This window comes from Mastomys coucha, unplaced genomic scaffold (genome assembly GCF_008632895.1).
Source record: "Mastomys coucha isolate ucsf_1 unplaced genomic scaffold, UCSF_Mcou_1 pScaffold9, whole genome shotgun sequence".
Classification (NCBI taxonomy): Eukaryota; Metazoa; Chordata; class Mammalia; order Rodentia; family Muridae; genus Mastomys; species Mastomys coucha.
The window spans coordinates 38929713-38957302 of NW_022196915.1; the positions used below are offsets into that span (position 1 = coordinate 38929713).

General features: G+C 37.8%; 1 protein-coding gene and 1 long non-coding RNA gene across 2 annotated transcripts; both read left to right on the plus strand.

The window, feature by feature from the left end:
• The first annotated feature begins 238 nt into the window (after positions 1 to 238).
• LOC116084292 lies at positions 239 to 27580 on the plus strand. The gene is made up of 3 exons (XR_004116066.1): positions 239 to 283; positions 6582 to 6738; positions 27416 to 27580. It is a non-coding gene; the product is annotated as an uncharacterized LOC116084292 (long non-coding RNA).
• LOC116084288 (olfactory receptor 1509) lies at positions 12729 to 13698 on the plus strand. The gene has a single exon (XM_031361146.1). It carries the CDS (start codon positions 12729 to 12731, stop codon positions 13653 to 13655), a length of 927 nt encoding a protein of 308 aa, XP_031217006.1. The 3' UTR covers positions 13656 to 13698.
• Positions 27581 to 27590: the final 10 nt, after the last annotated feature.

A 27590-nucleotide genomic window follows, 5' to 3' on the forward strand; every position in this document is an offset into this window, starting at 1 on the left:
ATACAAGTCTGGCCTCAGAGGCTTTTTTTCTTAGTCTTGGAGGGAGATTCTATAACTTCTTTATTCTCTCCTTGACTCTAAAGCCAGAACCATGTGGCTGAAGTTGCCATGTTCTGCTGCTTGTTAGGGCTGGAATATGGACCTCTTATTCAAATATATTTTTGCCAGATTTTTGTTTTCTTTCACTGCCTAAGCTTACTGTCCTGGAACTTGCTCTATAGACCAGGATGGACTTGAACTCTGAAATCTACCTGCCTCTGCCTCCCTAGTGTTGGTATTACAGGTGAGTGGCACTATGTCTGGCCCTTTTCCTTAATTACTTTTTGTTGCCATGTTATTTAAGGTTGAAGTCTACCATTGCCTGGAGAGTCTTCTGAGCTCTGCACAAAATGGGGAATTCCCTTTACCAGTAGGGCTTCTTCTCTGACCTTATCTGGGGAGTTTGAAACCCCCATACTCTCTACCTGCAGAGAGTCTTGTAGCCTTGGTTAGATTACAGGTTCACTTTCCTTACTTCTAATAATATCTCAATACCTTAGCCTTCAGTCAATGATCTTTGCTTACGCTGGATATTCCTTCCCACTTCTCCAAAACCGTATAATCCTGAGTAATCTTCCCTGATTTATCTTCCCAAAGTGATCTCAGAGATAAGTCTGTTATTTTTATCATACTTGTGGGTCATACAAAACCCAGTTCATGACTCTGCTCCCTTTGTCCTCATGGGCTGGTGGCCAAAAACCCTGGGGAGAAGGAAGACCCACAACTTTTCATATGTTGGAAGCTTGTGTGTGGTCTTGACCTGAGGTCACCACTCCCTTTATTTCATTTAGCATCAGGCATTTCTTTAAACTTTCTCCTGGTGCTCTTTTTCTCTTCAAACTGTTTATTTTATATTTTCCTTGCTCAGCTTGCTCTTCATTATAGATGTTCATATTACTGGGCACTAACAACTAAGCAACACAGTCAATGCTAGGCTGTTTTGAAATGTCTTGTCCAAAAGCTGTTAATTCATAACCTTTCAACTGAGTCTCAGGCAGTTTTTGGACAAGGACAGAAAGCAGTCACATTCTTAGCCAAAATATCACAAGAACCATTTCCTAGGCTACATATTAATAGTCTTCCTTTCTGAGACCTCTTGAGCCAGGCCCCCACAGTTCAGATTACCCTTAGTAGCATTGTCTTTCATGTTTCTAGTATGGTTCATTAAATCCTGCTTAAAGCATTCAGCTGCTTTTATACTCTCAAGTCCTAAAGTCCACATTTCTCCAAACAAAAATATACTCTGGCCTATCATGGCAATATCCAGTCCCTGGTACCAACTTCTGTCTTTGTTAGGCTTTCTATTGCTGTGAAGAGACACTATGACAACTGCAACTCTTATAAAGGAAAACATTTAATTGGGGCAGCCTAAAGTTTAGAGGTGGGGCATATGGTGGCATGTGCGCATACATGGTGTTGGAGAAGTAGCTCAGAGTTCTACATCGGTACCAGCAGGCAACAGGAACAAAGAATGACACTGGTCCTGGTTTGAGCTTCTGAAATCTCAAAGACCACTCCCAGTGACATATTTTTGCAACAAGGCCACACCTTCTAATGAGCCTAGGGGGGTTATTTTCATTCAAACCACCACAAGCATACAAAATTAACACACAAAAATCAGTAACCTTACAAATAATGAATATACCAAGAAAGAAATTAGGGAATAGCGTAAAATATGAAAATATCTTGGAATATATCTAAGCAAGTAAGTGAAAGACTTTACATTGAGAAATTTAGGAAATGGCAGAAGATGTAAGGAGGTGGACACATATCTCATGCTCACTGATCAGCAGGATTAATATTGTGAAAATGGCTGTCCTACTGAAAGTTATCTACAAATTCACTGTAATCTTGTTAAAATTTCACCAAAGTTTGTTACAGGAACTGAAAAAAATAACCTTAAATCTCATGTAGAAGCACAAAAGAAAATGACTCAACTGTAAAAAGATTACTGGAAGAATCACTATCCCTGGTTTCAAGTTATATTATAGCACATTAATATTAAAAAAGCATAGATACATTAGCTAGTGAAATAGAACTGAAGACTTACATATGAGCTTATAATCCTAATTTTTTCTTTTTTACAAAGATTTCAAAATTTCATCTTGGAGAAAAGACAGCATCTTTAACAAAGGTGTTGGTCAAACTGGATATCTGCATGTAGAAGAATAAAACAACATCTCTCTAGCCCTCACTCTGCACAAAACTCAACTCCAAGTAGACCTAGGACTTCAACATAAGACCTGTAACCCCAAAATTGATAGAGGAGAAAGAAGGGAATAAGCTTGACCTTAAAGGTACAGGAAAGGGGTTTCTAAACAGGATCCTGGTAGTGCAGGTATTAAGATTGACTATTGATCTGTAGGACAACAAAAGACACTATCATCAGAGGAAAGAAGCAGCCTACAAAATTAGCAAAATGTTTACCAGATACACATCTGAGTGAGGATTAATAGCTAGAATACATGTATATATATGTGTGTGTATATGTATATATACATACATACACATACATATTCTATAAGAATATATACATATATTCTATAAGAGATATCTGCTTATCCATTTTCATTGCTGCTTTATCCACAACAGTAAGGGAATGGAAACAGTATAGATGTCCATCAGTGGATGAATGGTTAGTAAAAATGTAGCACATTTACACAATGGGAAAAGTAGAATCATGAAATTAATTTGCAGGTGGAGGACAGAGCAGACAACAAACATTCTGTGTAATGTAACCCAGGCCCACAAAGACAAACATAAAATATTTTCTCTCAGTTTTGGATGGTTTCTTTGAAGCCTTAGATTGTGTGTTTGATTTAGAAAAGCCACTGAGATCAAGAAATTAATAAGAGGTCATGGAGGGGGCTTTCAAGAGAGGGAAGAGAGAATACAGTTATATAAAATGGGAAAGGAATAATGGGGTAAGAAGGGATAAATGGGATGGGTAAATGGGAGGGCAAGGGAGAGGAAGGAATATGAAGGGGGCAACTAACACTAGAGACCGTCTAAAAAAGTCCTATGAAAAACTAACATCACAGAAGTGTCCTAAAATATAAACTCATGTCTATAGAGAGAAGTTGAATGGAGTTATCCTACACTAGGGCAACAATGATCCTACTAGATAACTCAGACTAACAAAGAAAAAGCCCAGTGCTAGGAATTGGTTACCTCTTAAGGATCTGCTGGCCAGTGAGGTCACATAGAGCTCCAAATATTATAGACTAATGTCATTGCTATTAGTTACCCTCCAGAACTTAATGGCAAAACTATATTGCTGAAAATACCATATACTTGAGTAATAGGATGCGGAGGAATGAAGTTGGCACTGACTTGGAAGGCTTATACTAGCTAGCTTTCATAGGGTTGGAAGATGCTATGCACACTACTGGAAGAGAAAAATAATTACCAGCTTTAGGTAGCTATGAGCCTTGTGAGCAACAATAATGGCCAGCTTGGCAAGATATGCCCATCAGTGCAATAGTGGCATAAATGTCATGGGAATAGCCATCTACTTTATGACTAGATTTAAGGTCCACTACCAAAAGATAAATCTCATACCTGTAACAGTTATTGGGGTCAAGAACCTGTGGCTGGATAGATCATAGGCCCTAGGGAAGAACCTACTTCAGCCATGTTACTCTGCTGATGGTGTATAGTATTAAAACAACTCCTGCTGGGCAGTGGTGGTGCATGCCTTTAATCCCAGCACTTGACAGGCAAAGACAGGCAGATTTCTGAGTTCGAGGCCAGCCTGGTCTACAGAGTGAGTTCTAGGACAACCAGGGCTATACAGAGAAACCTTGTCTCAAACAAAACAAAACAAAACAAAAAAACCAACAACAACAAAAAAACAAAACCAAAAAAACAAACCAAACCAAACCAAACCAAAAAAAAAAAAACAACCAAAAAACAAAAAACCCCCAAAACCAAAACCAAAACAAAAAATAACAAAAAAACCCAAACAACTCCTAAAAACTTATTATATCCATAGATTTATACACCTTTTAGCCTTCACCACAGAAGTTTCTTTTTGTAGTAGATGACTATTAGTGCAGAGCACAAGTAACTGTGGGATGTTCAGCTCCAAAAGGACGTCTATGTCACATATCTTTCTGTTAAGGTTCAGAGGTCATTGCAAAAGAAAGGCCGAAAGGTTTCAAGAGCTAAAAGTGGTATGACTACAAAGAGCCAGTGTTTCCAGACACAGTGGGGCAGTTTCACATGTGAATGTGCAGTGGTTGCAACAGCATGTACAAATCCGTACAGGCTCATGCTAGTCCAAATTTCAACATGGAGTGGGTAGGCAGGCAATGAAGCCACACTCCTAGATAAGGAGTTATTTGTAGATGCTAGGTGCTGAAGAGCATGTTAGTTTACTTTAGATGGGTTTCCCCTGGTAGGTCTAACATATATCAAGTATATAGATAGCAATTATTGGACTCAAGTTAAAAAAAAGAACACAAATTTGGGTGTGTATCGAATGGAGGGTAGATTGAGAGATATGGAAGCAAGGTGAATATGGCCAAATGTATGAAATTTTAAAAGAATTAATGAAAACAATAAAAAGTAGATCAGGACAAAAACATACAAGCTTATATTTGGATGATTTACATCATCCACAGTTCACTTACCTTATTGTTATAATGCACAAGGCAATATTTTTTAGTATACTAATGGAGTCATAAAATCCAACTTAATTTTTGAACATCTTCGACATCTCTGAAAGGATCACACTGTCTGGCAGTCTTCCTTTCTCCCTCCTTTCAGCTCTTCAGAACCATTAATGTACTTTCTATCTTTACAGATTTGCCTGTTTTGGGTATTTCACATACATGGAATTCTAAAAACCGTCTTCCATTTCACAGTTGCTTTACTACTTGTGAATGACCTTAACATCCATGGTGTGCAGTGCAATGCTTAGTATCATGTCCACACAAGCTGTTGTCATGGAAACTGCAAAAGCTTTGTAACTCTTCCTTATTTAGAGGCTATTGGGTTTATTGTCCATTTATTAAATTGCTAAATGAGTGAGACTAATAACAGGAAGTACATTGACTCATGAAACTTTTAATAATGCCCCTGGGTATTCACTGATGGCAGGTTCAAGTCGAGCCATTAAACAATCATTTCAAGTTCAATTAGAGCCGCCCAGTGACAACTTCAAGATCTTGGGTTAGACTGATAAAAACCTCAGAGCCGCAAGCCTGCAAATACACCCAGTGCAGGATTTGTGCTCTGTGACTTTGTATCCTAGGTATAGAAGGATTGAATCACTAATGGAAGTATGGGATAGATGGTTTCTGTTGTGAGTTGGGAGAATTTATTTTAAACAGGTAAGATAGGTAGATCTTGTCTATAAAGATATATTTATTATTTATTGCTTTGGGCCATACAGAGAGTCTAACAGAGCTACTGGGTTGGCTGATACAAGTCTTTATAGCTACCTCATCTTTATAAATGGTTTGTTGTTATTTATTTAAAATGGATGTGGACCAGGGCTAGAAGGAGATAAAGCCTTCTTCCAGGGATGGTTCTCTTCTAAGAGTGTACAGGATGGTGATCTTTCCTCTCTTTGACTACACTGGCATTTTTAAGGCTATTGCAAGCATTGCAAGCAAGAAAACTCTATTAGGCACAGTTGTCCAGAGAGAGAGAGAGAGAGAGAGAGAGAGAGAGGGAGAGAGAGAGAGAGAGAGAGAGAGAGAGAGAGAGAGAGAGAGAATGAATGAATTGAAGGTGGAGTTTTCCTTCTGCTGGGAAACTCAGCCTTGTAAGGCTTTCTAGTGAGTAGTTAAGGCCTGCCCACATTAAGGATCATTTGCCTTTCTACTCATTTACGTTTTAATTATGTATAAAAATACCACCACAAAAATAGCTAGGTCACTAACAACTGGGTTCCATGGCATAGCTGAATTGATGTATAATGCTTTTTATTATAGTAATTTCAAGTGTTAATTTTTCCTTCTTTCTTAATGAGAATGAAGAGACTTACCCAAGTATATTCAAATATATCAACTCAGAAAAGGTCTTCATTTGGTGTTTATAAATTCATCTGGCCAACAAAAGAACCTAAGATTAACTAGACTTGATTTGTCATAGATTCCTTAACAATTTACATTTTCCTAGAACAAAAATTTTAAACTTAATGTTGGTATCAGGCCATATCTCCTCAAGTATGCCACATATTTATATCACCCAGAATAAATACTTTTCTTGTATGCAAAATTTGGACAACACACATTTTACTTCTGAGTGACAAATCTGGGGAGGTATTAATGTAAGTTCTAGTGGTGGCCATGCTTAGTGACTGCTTACAGTGGTACTAGAGAGATGGCCTAATTCTACTTATCTTGATCAGAAAGTACATTTATACATTTGAAAGTATAAATCAGAACATTCAGAGAAGGAAAATGTTAAAAAAACAACCCCAAAGGACCAATATTACAATTATATAATTATTCACATAGAAGACCAATTACCTAAATCAGAATCTGTTATTTATTTAAAATATGTCACTGTTTGTGTTTTATTTCTGGAAGGAATTATGAGGAAGGTGAATGAAAGAGCATAGTACCACTGTAAGAATCACCACTGGACTGCTGGAGAACACTGGTATGTGCCTGTCAGCCCTTCCCTTGCTTCTGTGGGTCTGCCCCTGACGACTGTGGCACAGCACTGAACCAGGCTCTTTCCCAGGTATTTAGCAGATAAGTTGTATCGACATGGTTTAGAAGCTTAATGGGACTTTTAACTTAGACTCATTTTAATCCTCCTTTGCATTCAGAGTCGGCCGTATTTTTTTAATGTGCTTCTTTCACTAAAGGTGAAACACATGCACCCCCTCAGCTCAAACACACATGTGTGACATGTGTGTGTATACATAGGCACAGGTATACACATCCCCAAAACACCACTTACACTCTGCACACTCTTCACTGTCCCCCTAAGCATGCATGGACATGGACATATAAATCAATCAATCAATCAATCAATCAATCTATCTATCTATCTATCTATCTATCTATCTATCCATCCATCTATCTATCTACCTACTATTCAAGACTCTTTAAGATGTTTGAGGCTATGACTTGATTCCTTTCCTATTACTCTGTATCGCTTGCTTCTTCTGATTACTGAAAGAATCACTGGGCTGTGGGGTCTTGGGTTGGGAGGGATCAATGCCCTCTCTTCCCTCTGCTTCTTTGTGTTTAAATTACCAGCACAATTCATAGAAAAGAGTTCATAGAATGAACACTGAGCTTGAAAAAAAAATTTCCAAAAAAGAAGCCTCCTTACTCGGATGTGGTTCCTATTTTTGGCTTGTTTGACTCATTACCAGAGGAAAACTCCCCTCCATGCTCTGAAGTTCATCGTAAGGATCAGCTTAAGAAATGGAGGACTAGTTGAGCCATGGTGGCTTACTTTGGCTGCCTAGGCTTCCCTATGTGGGAGGGTCATTCTCTGGGGCTCATCGAGACTGCACTCTTGCATGCGTTTGTGAAATTGGAAGTACTGGAGTGTCTCTTTGGGTGTGATTTTCTTTCTCAGAGGCTTCTTTTTCAGTGTTGGTTGACCACCAGGCACACAATCTCATTTATATGCTAAAGAGTCAAGTCTTAAAAAGAAGCTTGATACAGCCTACTGTAAACAAACAAAGAAACAAAAAAACCAGATAAGAATCTAAGTACTATTTGGTAAAAGATCTAAGAATTTATTTGACTCAATTTTCCAAGCAACCACCAAACAGAGGAGAGGTGGTGATTAGGATCCCCCCCACCCCCACAGGGTTTCTGTATAGCCCTGGCTGTCCTGGAACTCACTCTGTAGACCAGGCTGGCCTCAAACTCAGAGATCCGCCTGCCTCTGCCTCCCAAGTGCTGGGATTAAAGGCATGTGCCACCACTGCCTGACTGTGTTTTAATCTTAACATGAAGAAATCTCACAACATTCCTGAAACTGACTACAGTCCATTTTACTAGAATGTGAAACTGTTAAAAAGTTTAACGCATCTTCTCTGTGAGTATACCTCCCTGTCTCTTTTAACCCTCTGACATTCAATTAGTGTAGGACATTTTCTCATACTGGATTCATTCAAGTAAGGTCTTGGAAGCCCAGCATTTTATAGATTTACCTGAAGCTAAATTGGTAGGCAGCTGTGATGGGCACTGAGGCTTCCCTTTGCAAAAGGAGCCCCTTTCTAAGGGTATCTTTGTCAAGGTTTGGCCCTGCGGTCTTCACATAAAGGTCAGGTAGAAACACATGCAGTATTCACATAAAGGTCAGGTAGAAACACATAAGGCAGCAGACAGACAGACACAGTTTGGAGATTTCTGATACAGTGACGGACACCAGTAGGCTAAAACTGGGGAGTCTGGAAGCAAAGGCCCTTAATCTGCAGTGACTCAGCAGATTCTTAACAGAGGAATTGAAAAGAGGGAAAGTCATTACTGTCTGTGTTTGGGAACTGCTGTGGGAACTCAGGAAAAGCTAAACAGGCAAGCAAAGGACCTAAATAAAGCTCAGTTCTCACTGCCTCCCAATGCACATCTGGCCACACTCCTCGTGCCCAGTGGGGATTCCGGTCCTTTGGTTCTCCCGTTCCATTGCAGAGTACATGTCTACTGAGGTCATTTTGTACCCCCAACATTTGGTCTCTTTACTGTTTTCTATTTGTAATATTACTTTTTTTTTTCAGCTAAGAAGTATTTAGTGAGTTCCTTTTTTTGTGTGACAAGTACTTTGTTATAGGGATAGAAAAATAAAATATTTCCCTTTCTTCAAGGGGTGCATGGTTAGAGCCCACTGTTCCTGAAGACCACTGCATGCTTGCTTGCTTACTTCTTGTTTAGTGTGTTTTAAGCAGCATGGCACTGGGCTTTAGCACTGGGCTTTGGGACATTTGAGCCTTCTCCCTTAACTTTCAAAGTTCTAGGATTATAGGTGTGTGCTACAACATCCAGACTTTTTTTTTTTTTTAAAAGGGTTACTACTAAGTCAGTAAAAGAGGAATTCTTTCCTTCCCCCTTCCCCATCTTTCTTCTTCCATTTCATCTGCTAAGTATCAAGCATAGAGCCTTGTGTATGTTAAGTGAATGCTTGACCACAGGGCTACACTGCAGCCCCAAAGAGGAACTTCTTAATTTTTACTCAGTAATTTGAATTTAATATTTTTTATTTAACAGTCTTATTTTGCAAGGCACTAAGTCTAATCTTTTCTGTATTTGAAAGTCTTCATAGGTTGAGGATTTTCACAGGTTGAGTGGTAGAATACTTGCCTAGTAGGTTACATTAAATAGGTGCAATTGCCAGTACCATTAAAAAACCCAAATCAAACCAAAATGGTTATGTGGTTCATGTTTTAGTGATGATCGAGATAATGCCCAACACAAGCATATTTCTTTATAAAAGACATAACAATAGTTAGATATGTTTGTGCATGCCTGTAACTCTAGCACTTATGGGGCTGAAATGGGAAGGTTATATGGTCAAGGCCAGCTTGGGCTACAAAGGGAGTTCTAGGCTAGCCTAAGCAGCATTGTGAGACCATTTCACAAAACAATATAAACACATTATAATTCCTTAGACGTAGAGAAGAATAAAACTACTTACAACTCTATGAAGTCACCATAATTTTGATATTTTTCTCTCCATACATTTTTCAATATTCTCTTTTTAAAGCATGTTTAGTATATAAACAATTATAGAATGTAATATAAAAATTAATAAAATATTTGTATTCTTTTTAATCTCATGCTTATGGAAGTAAATAATATTAAAATTTATATTCTTCAAATCTACTATTTTAGAAATATACACAAGTAGAAATAATGAATAATTATATGTGTATGTTAAAAATATATATACATGCACATATATGTATACACAAATGTCTCTTGATTCCATTATTTGTCCCTTCAGTTCTCTCCATCCTTTTCCAAGACTCACAATATATTCATAATAGATTCTTTTGTTAGACTTTGAAATTAGTTGTTTGTGATCTTGACTATATATTGAAATCACCAAGGAAAGACGAATTGTTTGAGATGAGATGGGACATCAAATTTTATAAAAATCATTTAAGTAGTCCTGATCGACAGCCATGCTGAGAACCACTATCTTAAGTTTCTATACATGCATCCAGCTCATTAATGGACACAGTATATTCCATACTGTTCCCGTACCAAAAGTTATTTATTCATGGGGCTCATCAGTTAAGAACACTGGCTGTTCTTTTGTAGGACCCTGTATCGATTCCTAGTATCCATATGGCAGCTTATAACTGTCTGTAACTTAAGTTCCACGGGATCATTTTAGTTCTCAATGTCCCAAGTATGCACATGTTGCACAGACATACATTCAAGTGAAACACACATACTCTTAAAATAATAAGATAAATATTAAGAAACTTAAAAAAAACATTTATTCCTGTATTGATAAGCATTGTTTGTTTCCAATACCTCATTTTATTAAAAAGTATTACTAAAAAGTAAATGAGTGTACCTTTAGTTCATAGTTACCAGTTCCCTTAGTTCTATGAAATTCAGTCCTGAAAACAGGATTTCTTGGTCTAGAAGTATAGACATTAAAATTCTCTTCAGTACTGCCAACTTATTTCTCACAAAAGGTCTTAAGAATACTGTAACAGTATGTAAAGACTGAATCCATTTTTCATGCCTTTGTCAATGTGACAAAAACCAATGTATTTGGTTTTATTCTCAACTCTCCTGAATGACTGTCACCAGACACACGTCTCCTTTGTGATTCCATTCCGGTGGTCATTGGGTTTGTATTTAATCATTTTCAATGTGATCAGCTGTATTTACTATCAAATTTTAAGGGTCTTTGAATTAGCGAATATTCTCCTTTTCTGTCATATGTATTCTGACATTTTCTCCAGTCTTCTTTTTGTCTTTTGATAACTGACAGAGAGCACGCATGTAACAGAACATCAAGAATATACTATCAAACATCACCATTGTGTACTGTTTCAATAGCTCTCTTGTCACCATCATTCCTAATGGGTGGATTCAAGCCTAGTTAAGTTCAGCCATTCATAGAGACACCCCCCCCCAACTTGATCCATGACTGTTAGGTTGCTTCACATAGTACAAGAGTTAAAATTCCTCTGCCTTTAGCTTTTTCTGTAATTTGGATACTGTATGAGATTAACTTACCTTAACTGAAATAATTAGATCAAAGCTTCATTTAGGGTGATTTGTGATAATTATCTTCTAAATTCTTGTAGTTTATGTTCACCCAACCAGTACAATTAGGAACAATGTGATAGTATTTGGACAAATTTCCTGGCAGCGAAGTTATGTTACAGAACTGAAAGAATCACAGTTTTTGGGCTTATTAGTTCAATTGAGAAGGCAGAATCAGACTCACAATATCTAATAAGTTAGTTTAGTGCAAATAAGATATTTCTTGCAAACCTACATAGTACAAGACACTTGCAAAGTGCGGCAAGAGATGAGTCACATGTGGTTATTATTTTTTTAAAAAATTAATTTTTACAATTAAAATATAATTATATTATTTCCCCTTTCCCTTTCCTCTGCCTAAACCCTGCCATATACCCTCCTTTGCTCCTTCCCAAATCATGGCCTCTTTTTCTTTATTATAATATATGTATATATACAATAGTTATACATGAATATACAGATGTATAAATATATAAACACAACTTGTTCAGTCTGTGAGTGTTTAGTGTACTGTGTACATATAATTTCAGGGCTGGTCACTTTGTATTGGATAACCAAATAGGGGAAGACTATCTCTTCCACTCATCATTTCTTGTTGTCTGTAGTTCTTTGTTATGATTGGGGCCCCATGAGGTTCCCTTCTTGTATGCTAGTGTGTCTATTGGTATTGTTTAGGTAGCCATATTGATGTATCATTGGTGAAGCTTCTCTGTCATTTCTAGGAAATAGTATCTCACAGCCAGTTTTCCTGGTGTCCTGGCTTTTAATATCTTTCTGTTATTTCTGTACTTTTAAAGAACAGTTTAGTTTATGGAAATGAAAACTAAATCTCTTACTTTCTCTTATAGTTAAGTACCATAAAATAATTATGAAAGAGAAACAGACTTTTATTGAATCAGGATAATTTTCTAAAGTCAATACTTTGAGATAATACAAAAATGAAGTAAAAAAAATGAATAGTATTTTAATAGATGTAAAAGGAACTCACATTGGAAAAAACAAAAGACTGTTAAAGTTTTGAAGGTTAATTATCTTAATAACAGGGCTGGAGAGATGGCTCAGTGGTTAAGAGCACCGACTGCTCTTCCAGAGGTCCTGAGTTCAAATCCCAGCAACCACATGGTGGCTCACAACCATCAGTAATGTGATCTGATGCCTTCTTCTGGAATGTCTGAAGACAGCTACAGTGTACTTAGATATAATCAATCAATCATCAATCAATCTTAAAAAAATTATTTTAATAACAGAAATCAAATAATGAGTGGTCTCGGAGTTTTATGATTTTGGAACAAATCTGGTACTATTCTTGGTGGATTATTCTGAAATGAAAAGATCCAGATAAAAAAAATGGATTCAAAATAACTTACATATTCATGCCAAGCCTCATAGAAAAACAGTCATTTCAATTATTTCATCCCTGTATTACTCAGGATAATTTAAAATTTAACCCCCCGCCCACAGATTCTCCGGAACGCTCATTAGATGGGAGCTCTTAATCAAACAAGAGTGACTGAATTTGTCTTCCTGGGCCTCACTGACGACTGGGTGTTGGAGATTCTGTTTTTCATACCATTCACAGTCACTTACGTGTTAACACTTTTGGGGAACATCCTCATTGTTGTCACCATAGTCTTCACTCCACGTCTCCACAATCCCATGTACTTCTTTCTGAGCAATCTGTCCTTCATTGACATCTGCCACTCTTCTGTCACCGTACCCAAGATGTTGGAGGGCTTGCTTTTAGAGAGGAAGACCATTTCCTTTGACAATTGCATCGCACAGCTCTTCTTCCTACATCTCTTCGCTTGTGCGGAGATCTTTCTGCTGACGATTATGGCGTATGATCGTTATGTGGCTATCTGCATCCCATTGCATTACTCCAATGTGATGAACATGAAGATCTGTGTACAGCTTGTCTTTGCACTCTGGCTGGGGGGCACTGTTCATTCACTTGTGCAGACCTTCTTGACTATTCGTCTACCCTACTGTGGCCCGAACATTATCGATAGCTACTTCTGTGACGTACCTCCCGTCATCAAGCTGGCCTGCACAGATACATACCTTACAGGGATTCTGATCGTGTCCAATAGTGGAACCATCTCCCTCGTATGTTTTCTAGCCTTGGTCACTTCCTACACAGTCATCCTGTTTTCTCTTCGAAAACAGTCAGCGGAAGGTCGTCGGAAAGCCCTGTCCACCTGCTCAGCCCACTTCATGGTGGTTGCCCTGTTCTTTGGGCCATGCATCTTCCTCTACACTCGGCCAGATTCCAGCTTCTCTATTGACAAGGTGGTATCGGTCTTTTACACAGTGGTCACCCCTTTGTTGAATCCTCTCATTTACACCTTGAGAAATGAGGAGGTAAAAACTGCCATGAAGCATCTCAGGCAGAGACGAATTTGCTCATGAAATCATGTGTGTGTGTGTGTGTGTGTGTGTGTGTGTGTGTGTGTGTGTGAGGATTGGGGGGGTGGAGTGGGGGTAGGGTGGGACGTTGTGATGACAGCCACAGTTGTGACCACATCCTAAATGTGTACGTAACAAGTGCTCTTAAACACTGAGCCATTTCTCCAGCTCCGAAAATTCATTTTCTTTCTTTCTTTCTTTTGCTTTCTTTCTTTCTTTCTTTTCTTTCTTTCTTTCTTTTTCTTTTCTTTCCTTTCTCTCTCTCCCTCCCTCCCTCCTCCTCCTCCTCTTCCTCCTTCTATGTCTCTGTCTCTCTGTCTCTCTGTGTCTCTGTCTCTGTCTCTGTCTCTCTGTGTCTCTGTCTCTCTCTCTCTGTCTCTCTCTCTCTCTCTGTCTCTGTCTCTCTCTCTCTCTCTCTCTCTCTCTCTCTCTCTCTCTTTTTCTCTCTCTCTCTCTCTCTGTCCAAGACAGGGTTTCTCTGTGTATCCCTGGCTGTCACTCTGTAGACCAGGCTAGCCTTGAACTCAGAAATCTGCCTGCCTCTGCCTCCCAAGTGCTGTGATTAAAGGCATGTGCCACCACTGCCCAAGGAAAATTCATTTTTTAATAAAATATTCAGAAGACTGAACACTTTGACTACATTGATTATGACTTTTTATTTTTGTGGTTGATCCTTTCACATTGGAATCTGTGTACATCCAAGCTTTAAAGATTTTGGGCTGTTTTACTTTGCAAATTTTATAATTTCATCTTAAATTCTAGGTGTGTAATGTTTGGGTTTTAGTTTTTGTATGTTGTATGATATAAGTTTGAGATTCGTTTCATTCATCCATTGGCTTGATATGGCACAATTTGAGATGTTTATTTTATTATTATATTATTACTATTGAAAAAGACTTGATATTTCAAGTGTAGATTTTTTTTATTAAATTATTTTATTTATTTACATTCTAAATGGTGGCTCCCTTTCCAGTCCTCCTTCTCAGAGTTCTTCACTCCCTCTTCCCATTGCCTATGAGAGGGTGCCCCCCCTCATCTACCTATCCACTCTCACCTTTCCCCAAGCCCCCTGCATTCCCTTTCCCTAGGGCATCAGGTTTCTACAGGATTAGGTGCATCCTCTCCTACTGAGGCCAGAGAAGGCAGTCTTTTTGTACATGTGTGTCAGGGGCCACAGGCCAGACCATGTATGCTCTTTGGTTGGTGGCTTAGTCTCTGGGAGCTCTGAGGGGTCCGGGCTAGTTGATACCATTGTTCTTCCTATGGGGTTGTGATGCCCTTCATCTTCTTCAATCCCCCTAACTCTTCCCTAGGAGTCCCTGACCTCAGACCAATGGTTTTATTTGTAATTCTTTACATTGACTTTTGTTTTTATAAGTTGACTTTTATGTCTATACTTACATATGAGCACACTGTCATGACTATTTTAGTTTTATACTGGGCTTTCAGTGATGTTATATGACCTCATCAATCTTTCTCAAAATGTTATGCATTTTCTTGTGTATCTGGGCAAATGTTTGTTTACATAGGAAAATATTGGAATTTGGGCTGTGGTCACATGATCTCGATAGACAACCTGGAAGAGAACTAAACTGAAAAATATTCAACCTCAATCTTCTAATTTGAGAGATCCCATTATTTGTTTATGTTTCCTTTAGTTTCTTCATTAATAATATCATTTGACTTTATAATAAAACACAATTTATTAAATTTGTCTTCAAATATTTTGTTTCTTAAAAAATATACACAGTGGATTTTATTCAACTGTAAAGAAGAATGAAATTTATCAGCTGCAGGAGCATAAATGGAACTGTAGATGACTATATTAAGTGACAGAAGCCTGAATTGGGCATGGTGGTTCATGCATGTAACCTCAGCATTTGGCATGGGGAGGTAGGAAGATCAGGAGTTCAAGGCTAGCTATGGCTATATTGTGAGTTTGAAATCAGCCTGGGTTTCATGAGGCCTTGCCTCAAAAATAAAAGCAAGGTAGAGTTGAAATACAAATAATCACATATTTTCACTTGTACATGAACTCCTATAGACAAAAAACCCCCCTCTATATAAATAAGACAGACTGATGAACACTTTACAGGAAGTATCTAAAAGAATAGAGTGATGGGAACTAGCAAGGTAAGAACGGGGAAAGAAGCAAATATCTCCTAATTTTTCTCACATGTGGTTTCTCATACATATTACACATATACACATATATGACCTAAGAATATATATATATATGTATGTATGATTATCATAATGAGAGGTGGGGCATAAGAGAGGGCACTTTAGGAGAGAAAATACAATGACTTGAATTTATGAGAATGGCACAGTGAAATGCCACTTGCACATTAAATAAACAGTATAAAAAATAAGACAAAAATTATTAACTTGTCTATCATCAGTTCATTTTATAGTCTTAATTTTCAAGCTGTTAGGGATACAGTATCTTTTCTCCCATTTTAGAGGCTGGGTATTCTAACAGTGGTTGTGTGCACACCAGAGAGTCAGAGAGCCAGTAGGCTGAGTCCATAAAGCACCTATTCAGTCCTAGCAGCACCAATTCAGTGATGAACAGCCAGGAAGGTCCCTGGAAAGTCTTTGGTATTGAGTCTAACCTAGAAGGAGAAAGACACTGCAATCTGATGTTAGCATTACAGGCTCAGAGAAGCGCTGAAGGCAGGTAGGAACGAGTGTTTTGCTTTATTGATTGTTATCGCTAATTTCATTTTTATATGCTTATTGTTAATATGCAATTATATATACTTATATTTATTCCGTTGACATTGCTAAATTCAATCACAAGTTGGGCTAGACAGAATTTCTTTCCCTTGTCTTTCATGTCCCCTTACCATCTCATCTTCTTCTTCCTTTCTTTCCTCTTTGTCTCTATTCCTCTTTTGATAGAGATTGAACACAAGGCCTTCCAAATGTTGGGAAGCACGTCACAAGTGAGCTGCTGCCCTTCAGATCTTCTGTAGGGTTTTAAATCTTCAACCTTGGTAATGACATCATCTATGAATAAGAGGTTTGCTTCTTCCTTTCTGATCTGCATGATATTTGTTTTTCTTTCTGTCTTACTGTGCTGAGTAGTTTCTATAGGACAGTGAAGGACAGGAGTTTTGTAGTACATGTAGCTTTGTTCCTAAGTGAGGAGGAAGCTTCCAGTAGTTGATGAAGTATAGAGTTGGGGCCAGAGAAATGGCTCAGAGGTTGAGAGTGCTGCTGCTGTTCTTGCAGAGGACCTGGGTTTGGTTCCTGGCACCCACATGATGGCTCAAAACCACATATAACTCATTCCAAGGGGTCTGACATTGCTGTTTTTTTCCTAATGATGCCATTCTCATTGGTGAGAGATGGACTCTCAATGTAGCTTTAATTTTTATTTCTTTGATGACTACTGATGTAGAAAAATTGTCAAATGTTTATTGACTACTTGTACCATATCTTTTGAGGATGGTTTATTCATTTCATTTGCCCATTAATTGTTTGGGTTGTTTGATTTTTTTCTTTAGTTTTTTGAGTTCTTGGTGTATTCTAGGTGTAAACCCTCTCTGGCAGATGTAAAGCTGCAAAAATTTCTTCCATCTTGTAGTTTGTCCCTTTTTTACATAATAACGGTTTCCTTGCAGGGCAGAAGTGTTTAATCTCATGAGGCTCCATCATTAAGTATTAGCCTTATTTTCTGAGTGACTATAGGAGTCTTACTCAGAAAATTGTTCTCCAACCCTTTATTTTCAATTACATTCTTTACTTTCTCCTCTAACAACTTTGGAGTTGATTTTTCTTGTATATGGTGAGATGTAGGTATCTAGTTTCATTCTTCTACCTACAAATATGCAGTTATTAGCATCAATTACTGGAGACTACCTCTCCTTCTATGTATATTTCTGAAATTTTTGCTTAAAAAATCAGGTGCCTATTGATGTGTGGGCTTACATTTGGTTCCTCTGTTCTGCTCCATCCATCTACATGCCAAGTTATTTGCTTATACCAAGCTGTTTTTGTGACTTTATAACTCTGTAATAAACTTGACTCAGGTATGTGACACTGCCAGCATTATTACTTTTATTCAGGCTTGCTTTGGATATTTTGTATTTACATGTGAATTTTAAGATTATATTTTATATTTATATGAAAAATGGCATTGAGATTTTGATGAGGAATGTACAAGTCTGAAGACTGCTTTTTGTAGAATAACATTTCATATTATTAATTCCTTCAATTTATAAACACAACAGCAGCATCTCCACCTTCTAGAATATTCTTCAATTGATTTTTTTGTGATTTAATGTTTTCATTGTAGAAATGTTTCACTTTGTGGAATAGGTTTATTCCAATGCAACTGTGTATATAATTGTTTTTGTTTTTCTTTTATTTCTATGCATATTTGTATTTGAAGATACTGATTTTTGTGTCTTCCCACCTTGCTGAAAGTTTCAATCAGCTCTAAAAGTTTTCTGGTAGAGTCTTTAGGGTCATTTATATGTAGGATCACATCATCTGCAGATAAACATACTTTGACTTCTTTTCCCACTTTTGCCCCTTTTATTTCCTTTTCTTGTCCTATTGTTGGAGCTAGGACTCCACAGAACACCATGTTGAGCAGAAGTAGAGAGAGTAGGTAACCATGTTGTTTTAGTCAGGGTTTCTATTCTTGCACAAACATCATGACCAAGAAGCAAGTTGGGGAGGAAAGGGTTTATTCAGCTTATACTTCCACATTGTTGTTGACCACCAAAGGAAGTCAAGACTGAAACTCAAGCAGGTCAGGAAGCAGGAGCTGATGCAGAGGCCATGGAGGGATATTACTTATTGGCTTGCTTCCCTTGGCTTGCTCAGCTTGCTTTCTTAATCCAAAGTCCCAAAGTCTACATTCCACCAACAAGAAATATGGTCAGGCCTGTTGTAGCAATATCCAATCCTTTTAACTTTTTTTATTATTTAAATGCATTTTATATATCAAGCATTAATAATATTGAGTATTTTGAGAATCAAATAATACATAAAAAGTTTGTTCAACTTTTATATTCATACCTTTTCATATCCTAAAATTATCACTAATGAATATTTAATACTATCCATAACTGAGGATCCTATATCTAATGTTGAATATCAAATTGTTTCAAAACATAAAATATTCTTTGGAAGTTAAGCATAGTAAAAGAACACAAAATATTAAAAAAAAGCATTAGCCCTTTTATGATACCACCTGACATAGTGAGAGAGTATTTAAAATACATTATATATCTGTGTACATTGTCTAGCAATCAGTTTACTTAAAAAAATTATCAGCATTCCTAGGAGAGAAATTATTTTATCAGAAAGTATATTCTAAAAATTTCAAAGTAACAAAAACTCTTTGAAGTTAAATATTAAGAAAATGCTAATTTCAAGCACAGTGAGAAAAATCAATATAATTTTCATGATGTTTATAGAACATGATTATAATATTTTCAAATGTTAATATTCAACAAACAATAATTATTTTAAGATATATTTCATTGTTATGTTTCCATTTTCATTTCAGATTTTATTAATTTGGATACTGTCTCTGTGCCCTCTGGTTAGTCTGGCTAAAGGTTTATCTAGCTTGTTGATTTTCTCATAGAACCAGTTCCTGGTTTTGTTGATTCTTTGAATAGTTCTTTTTGTTTCTATTTGGTTGATTGCAGCCCTGAGTTTATTTCCTGTGGTCTACTCTTAGGTGTATTTGCTTCTTTTTGTTCTAAAGATTTCAGGTGTGCTGTCAAGCTGCTAGTGTAAGCTCTCTTCAGTTTCTTTTAGGATGCACTTAGAGCTATGAGTTTTCCTCTTACCCATAAGTTTTGGTATGATGTGTCTTTATTTTCATTATATTCTACAAAGCCTTTAATTTCTTTCTTTATTTCTTCCTTGACCAAGTTATCATTGAGTAGAGCATTGTTCAGCTTCCATGTGTATGTGGGTTTTCCATTGTTTTTGTTGATATTGAAGACCAGCCTTAGTCTGTGGCAATCCGATAGGGTGCATAGGATTATTTCAATCTTCTTGTAACTGTTGAGGCCTGTTTTGTGGTCAATTGTATGGTCAATTTTAGAGAAGGTACTGTGAAGTGCTGAGAAGAAGGTATATTCTTTTGCTTTAGGATGAAATGTTCTGTAAATATCTGTTAGATCCATTTGGCTCATAACTTCTGTGAGTTTCACTGTGTCTCTGTTTAGTTTTTATATCCTTGATCTGTCCATTGCTGAGAGTGGGGCATTGAAGTCTTCCACTTTTATTGTGTGGGGTGTGATGTGTGGTTTAGTAAAATTTCTTTTATGAGTGTGGTTGCCCTTGTATGTGGAGCATAGATGTTCAGAACTGAGAGTTCATCTTGGTAGATTCTTCCTTTGATCAGTATGAAGTGTCCTTCCTTGTCTTTTTTGATAACTTTTGGTTGAAAGTCAATTTTATTTGATATTAGAATGGCTGCTATATCTTGTTTCTTGGGGCCATTTTCTTGGAAAATTGTTTTCCAACCTTTCACTCTAAGGTAGTTTCTGCCTTTGACACTGAGGTGCATTTCCTGTATGCAGCAAAATGCTGGGTCCTGTTTACATATCCAGTAATGTTAGTCTATGTCTTTTTGGGGGAATTAAGTCCATTGATGTTAAGAGCTACTAAGGAAAAGTGATTGTTACTTCCTCTTTGTTGTTAGAGGTGGAATTATGTTTGTGTGGCTATCTTCTTTTGGGTTTGTTGATATATTACTTTCTTGCTTTTTCTAGAGTATAGCTTCCCTCCTTGTGTTGGTGTTTTCCATATATTATCCTTTGAAGGGCTGGATTTGTGGAAAGATATTGTGTAAATTTGGTTTTGTCATGGGATATATTGGTTTCTCTGTCTATGGTGATTGAAAGTTTTGCTGAGTATAGTAACCTGGGCTGGCATTTGTGTTATCTTAGGGTCTGTATGACATCAGCCCAGGATCTTCTGGGTTTCATAGTCTCTCGTGAGAAGTCTGGTGTAATTCTGATAGATCTGCCTTTATATGTTCCTTGACCTTTTTCCCTTACTGCTTTTGATATTCTTTCTTTGTTTTGTGCATTTGGTATTTTGATTATTATGTGACAGGTGAAATTTCTTTTCTGGTTCAGTCTATTTGGAGTTCTGTAGGCTTCTTGAATGTTCATGGGCATCCTTTTCTTTAGGTTAGGGAAGTTTTCTTCTATAATTTTGTTGAAGATATTTACTGGCCCTTTAAGTTGGACGTCTTCACTCTCTTCTATACCTATTATTCTTAGGTTTGGTCTTCTCATTGTGTCCTGGATTTCCTGGATGTTTTGGGTTAGGAACTTTTTGCTTTTTGCATTTTCTTTGGTTTTTCTTTCAATGTTTTCTGTGGTATCTTCTGCCCCTGAGGTTCATTCTTCTATCTCTTGTTTTCTGTTGGTGATGCTCAGATTTATAACTTCTGATCTCTTTCCTAGGTTTTCTATCTCCAGGGATGTCTCCCTTTGTGATTTCTTTATTGTTTCTATTTCCATTGTTAGGTATTGATTGGTTTTATTCATTTTCTTCACTTGTTTGTGTTTTTCTGTAATTCTTTAAGGGATTTTTGTGTTTCCTCTTTAAGGGCTTCTAGCTATTTGCCTGTGTTCTCCTGTATTTCTTTAAGGGAGTCATTTATGCCTTTCTTAAAGTCCTCTATTACCATCATGAGAAGTGATTTTAGATCTGAATCTTGCTTTTCCAGTGTGATGGTGTATCCAGGACTTGCTATGGTCAGAGAATTGGGTTCTGATATGCCAAGTAATCTTGGTTTCTGTTGCTTATGTTCTTACACTTGCCTCCCTCTATCTGATTATCTTTAGTGCTTTCTGCCTTCGCTATATCTGACTGGAGCCTCTCCTTCCTATGATCCTGGTTGTGTCAGAACTCCTGGTAGTCAAGCTGCCTCTGGGACCCTGAGATCCTTGTGTTACTAAACTCCTGGGATCCTGGGATCCTGAGATCCTGTGGTCCTGGGCATGTTAGAGTGACTGGGAGTGGAGCTTCTTCTGGGTATTGTGGGACTGTCTGCAATGTTAACACCCAAGGTCTGCTCAGGGCACCTTTGATCCTTTGATCCTGGGTGTGTTAGAGTGCCTGGGAATGGAGCTTCCTCTGGGTGTTGTGAGACTGGCTGTGGAGTTTGCCCCCCAAATCTGCTCAGGGCACTGGCACAGACAGGAATGAACCTGTGTCACTGGTCAGGCAGAGTTCCTGGGTACCCAGATCCTGCTGGTCCCAGTTACTTCTGATGTTGGGCTAGATGTTGTATCCTCCTCGTCTCTGATTCTATGATCCTGGGAGTGTTAGGTGCCTGGGAGTGGATCTTCCTCTGGGTGTTGTGGGACTGGCTGTGGAGTTAGTACCTAAGGTCTGTTCATGGCACCTCTGATCCTGTAATCCTGCCCAATACTTCTGGGAGCAACTTCAATCTTAGTCAATTTTCTATTGCTGTGAAGAGACATCATGACCATGGCAACTCTTACAAGAGACAGCATTTAATTGGAGTTTGTTTAAAGTTTCAGAGGTTTAGTTAACTACTAGCATGGCAGGAAGCATGGTAACATGCAGGCAGACCTGGTGCTGGAGAAATAGTTAAGAATTCTATATCTGGATCCAAAGGCAGCAGAAAGACAAAGATAGAGATAGAGAGAGAGAGATAGAGAGAGAGAGAGAGAGAGAGAGAGAGAGAGAGAGAGAGAGAGAGAGAGAGAGAGAGAGGAGAGAGAGAGATATTGGACTTGGACTGGCTTGGGCTTTTGAAACCTCAATAATTACTTTGAAGTAGTGGCACTCTTAATGATTAAGCATTCAAACAAATGAACCTATGGGGGGGTACTCTTACTGAAACTATCACAATGTTTAAAGACTTTTCCACCCCTGTGTCCTATTTCCTCTCACTTTTAACCTACAAGATTATAGGTTAGTGTGTTTTCTCCTTTAAAGATCAATTTCTGGTTTCCACTTATGCTCAAGTACACAAAACAAGCTTTGACACCAAGACCCTTATATGAGAGAGAATATGAGGCATTTGTCTTATGAGGCCTGAATTGCTCACTTTGTATAATTGTGTCCCATTCATTTCCTAAAAAAATTCATTATTCCATTTTTATTTACAGATGAATAACACAATACTATCTATCTATACATATACATCTATCTATCATATCTATTTATCTTTTTAAAATATTTATTTCTTTTATTTATATGAGTATCTGGTTTCAGACACATCAGAAGAAGATTCTATTAGATTGGATCCTATTAGAGATGGTGTGAGTCATCATGTGGTTGCTGGGAATTGAACTCAGGACCTCTGGAAGAGCAGTCAGTGCCCTTAACCACTGAGCCATCTCTCCAGCCCTATCTAATTTTTCTTATCCATCTAATTGTTGATGAACATTTTTCAATTCCATTTTCTAGCTGTTGTGAGTTTAGCTTTGATGAACATGGATGTGCAAGTGTTTCTATAATAGGATATAAAGTCCTTTGAGTATATGTACAAGAGTTGTACAGAAGGGTCATATGCAAATTCTATTTCTGGTTATTTTAAAATGATTTATTTATTTTTACGTGAATGGGTCATTGCCTACATGGATATGTATATACCAGAAGTGCCTGGTGCCTGTGGAGGCCAGAAGAAGTTGTTGGGTCCCTTAGAATTGGAGTTACAGATCATTGTGAGCCACCATGTAGGTGCTGGGAACAGAATCCAGGTCTTCCACAAGAGTAACAAGAGCTCTGGACTGGGAGAAGAAAGCAGAAAATCTCAGAGGGAGATGAAACCAGGAAAGATACCGGGAGTGTCAATATTATTGTCCTTGATGATGAAGGGACCAACAGCCCTGGAATGCAAATGGCCTATAGAAATTGGAAAATGAAACTGAGCTTTCAGAAAACATGTCATCTTCCTGACACCTGGTGCTAGTCCAGGGTGGCGGTTGTTGAATGTCTGGATCACATTGTGCATTGAATGTCTGGACCACAGAACTGCCATGCAGTGTTTATGGTGTTTAAAGCACCAGGTTACAGTAGTTTGGTTATAGTGCCAATACAAATATTAGTGTCAGTACTTACCATAGGAGCACACACAACAATTTAGGTAACATTCCCAGTAACATTTTATAGCCTGTTTGGGAAAAGTCAACCAATCAGAATAAGTTAAGAGGGCAACTTTGTTTACAATTTCAGAGCCTGATTTCTTGAACTTATTGATGTATTATAGATTTAATGATGTATTTTGAGATGCAGGTCAGAAGTATGTGGTACATGTGGAGGATTTTGCTTATTTAGAAAAGAATTTAGAATCCAATGGATATTAACAGACATTCTGCTACTTGTAGAAACAAAACTCAAATTTATTCTGGAGAATTGGGTCCAGACAATATGGGCATAGATACATCACAGATATACACTGTGCAGAGTCAATGGCCCACCAACTGCAACAAAAAGGCAAGACATGATTAAAGTGAGAGGGCAAAGATATGGTCTGTTTAAGCAAACAAAGAGCTGTTCACAAAAATGTTAATATATGAAAACTGTTACTCTTTAGTTGCTAATAATGTTCAAAATATTATCTACCCCTTAATACTCTTATAAAACCAAAGTCAAAATAAAAGCCTCATGTGATATAGGGTGAAGAAAGAATGTCTGGATATAACTTCTAACCTCATATTTAAGAATTTAGAAAAGAATAATTATACCTTACTTTGTATACATTTACATGCATTGATGTTCAGACCCATTGATATCTATTATATAGAAATAAGCTGCTAATACTTTATTTGTAATAGTAAAATATTTTTCTATTACATAGAATGTTGTGCCTGAGAGATTCAGTGGTTGAAGAAAAAGCAGTTGAACAAGAGTCAAGGTCTTTTGAGCTATTCAAGGTGTTACAGCCTTGTAAGCATAGCTCTTGGGGGGGGGTTGAGGGCAAGGGGATAATGAATTAAGGGCAAGCCTTAGCTATATAGTGCATTTGAAGAGAGCCTGGACTACAAGAGATCTTGTCTCAAAAATAGTTACAAAAACCCAAAAGATTAAAACCAAACCAAACCAAACAAACCAAAACCGCAAAACCAAAATGTTATGATTATTTTCATTTTAGATGTTTTTACTTTATATCTCCAGAGAGTTGTGAAGATTCACACAATTGCAAACAGTAGTGGCCATTTTAAAGTGACAACTTTAGTGACTGCTAGGCATCATCCTCTGCCGATTCCTGCTTATTCTATTTGTGCTCTTTGGAAATCTATTCTTATACCTATTATTGCTTATAGGTAAAGGACATTTCTTTTATATGAGCTGTATGATTTTAGAGCTTGGCTCAGTTATTACACCAGGCAGAAGAACAAATATGGTTTAATGCTATCCAGGGAGTTAGGTTTAGGGGAAGCAAGCATGGTATTAATGAGCTGATGTGTCTGTGGGAAATTAACATATCCTACCTTAAATACCCCCCTATCATCACATGCTTGCATAGCCTAAGCTTCAAACAACTGAAATAGGTTTTGAAGCTCAAATCATCTACTAATGCATTTATAGGCAAAAGGACCATTAAAAGTAGAGTTTTTTTTTCCTTTGGCCCAGGGATTTATTGATGGCATCCTCATTGATGGCTGATGGCTCCAGGTTGTCCAATCACCAATGGAGATCCAGGTTAACGTGTAGTGTGACTCTGGCTGATGGAATCACAGTGAATGTCTGATTTCCAGTATGACATGCTCCTTTGTAAACACAGATCCTTGTGTAGCCTAGGCTAACCTTAAACTTAACAAGTAGCTCAGGCTGACTGTGAAGTCCTGATCATCTTGCCTCATTTTAAATGCTGGGATGACAACTGGTGCTGCCATGTCCAGCCACTTTCTCATACACACACACACACACACACACACACACACACACACACACACACATACATATGAGACACAATTCTTCGTTTGCCAATTCCATTTGTCACATGCCTCTTTGAAGTGGTGCAGGCCACCTCAAAGCAATTAAAGGAGTTGGATATAGACCATGTACTCAAGTTGGTGTCCTCTTTCAGCACTTGAAGCAACATCAAGTGACTATTAGTTTAGTAATAAATGCTTAGTTGGCTTAGTTCTCTACATAATAAACAGACTAATCCAAGTATGGTGGCTCATGACTGTAACTCGTGTTTGGAACTTAAAAGCAAGAGGATCAGAAATTTAAGGCTAGGCTAGGATACATGAAAGTTTGTCTCAAAATCAATAATAAGCTATGCAGTGGTGGCACATGCCTTTAATCCCAGGACTGGGGAGACAAAGGCAGGTGGATCTCTATGAGTTTGAGGCCAGCCTTGTCTGCAGAGCAAGTTCCAGCACAGCCAAGGCTACACAAAGAAGCCCTGTCTTGAACAACCAAAACCAACCAACTATCCAACCAACTAACCATACCAACTAACCAAAACAAAACCAAAACAACCAACCAACCAACCAACCAACCAACCAACCAACCAACCAGCCAACCACAATAAGAAAAATCTATTTTAACTTAACAAAACTCACATGTCATTTCCCATTTCTTTGCTTACCCTATTTTGGCATCTTCACATTTTACGGAAAAGCAAACACAGAATTTTCATTTCTCCAGTGACCCCCTCTGCTGCCAGCCTGTCCTACTTATCTAGGCTGCCGCCATAGTGGTTGTCACTTGGAGCAAGCAGTCTCTCCACAGAGGTTTTTGTGCCTGACATTTCCTCAGTTCGGAATGCTTGCTGCTTCTGTTTTCCATGGTTAGTTTCTTTTCATGTTTCACACCTCAGGCCTTACTCAAAGAGGTTTTCCAGGACTGCTCAGTGAAGGACAAGCCACCCTGCTTGTCCATGGCACTCACTCTGTTGTTTCTTATTGCATTTATAACTATATTTAGTTGCTAACTTTTTTTTTTACTAGACAGTATACTCCATGTAGAACTGTCTATATATTTGCTGTATTTGTAACTATATGTTTATCGTCCAGTATAAGTTTGATGCTTGGGAAGTATATGTGAGATAAGAAGTAAAATGTCCTTGTTTCATTACTCTGATGGCAGATTTGGATGAACTCTCAAGAGAATTAGCAACTTCAGTGGCTCAAGGTTTTTCTTTGTCACCACTCATATTGAAATATCCTTTGTTTCATTTGCCTGCATTTGAGAAGGCATTTAGGCAAACATTGAAATGTTTGTGAGAGTGGTCCAGAAATCTGGTGTTTAGACCACTGGTTACTGAAAAACAGGAGGAACAGAATGAGATAATGAATTCAAGTTGGTATTTTCTCCCTGTTCTTTGAACAATAGTCTGTTAGTGATCTGCTTTAAAATTCAATCTTGTGATTTTTTTTGTCAAGCAGGGAAGTGAACCTAGCACCTCCTGTATGCCAAGTACACATTCTGCACCGAGCTACAATTTTGGTCGCCTGAGCCCTGTGTATGATTTTGTAGCAGGGTGATTTTCAGCATGGTATTTGCTCAGAGTAAGCTTTTGTTTTGTTGTAATTAGATGAACTTGTTACTACTACTGTTGAGATAATTAAGTAAGTCCCACTCACTATGATAATGTCTACAATGTAGAAGATGTTACCAGTCACAGCATTTACTTTGATTGTTAGATATAGGACAAGAAGAAAGTGTTGTAAGTCATATCATCTGGTAAATACAATATGTAGTTGCTGCTTTGGTTTGGATCATCAAGAATCCTAAGGGTTTAACATTTTCACTTTTCTCTTTTCCTAATTAACTTGTTCAAGGCACTCTTCATGTCCTCATTCCTAAGGGTGTAGATTATGGGGTTCAGCAGAGGGGTTACAGCAGTGAAAAACACAGACACAACCTTGTCCTCAGGAAGGCTGGTGGATGGGCGTGAGTAGATGAAGATACAGTGTCCTAGAAACAGAGTGACCACGGTGAGATGGGCTGCACAGG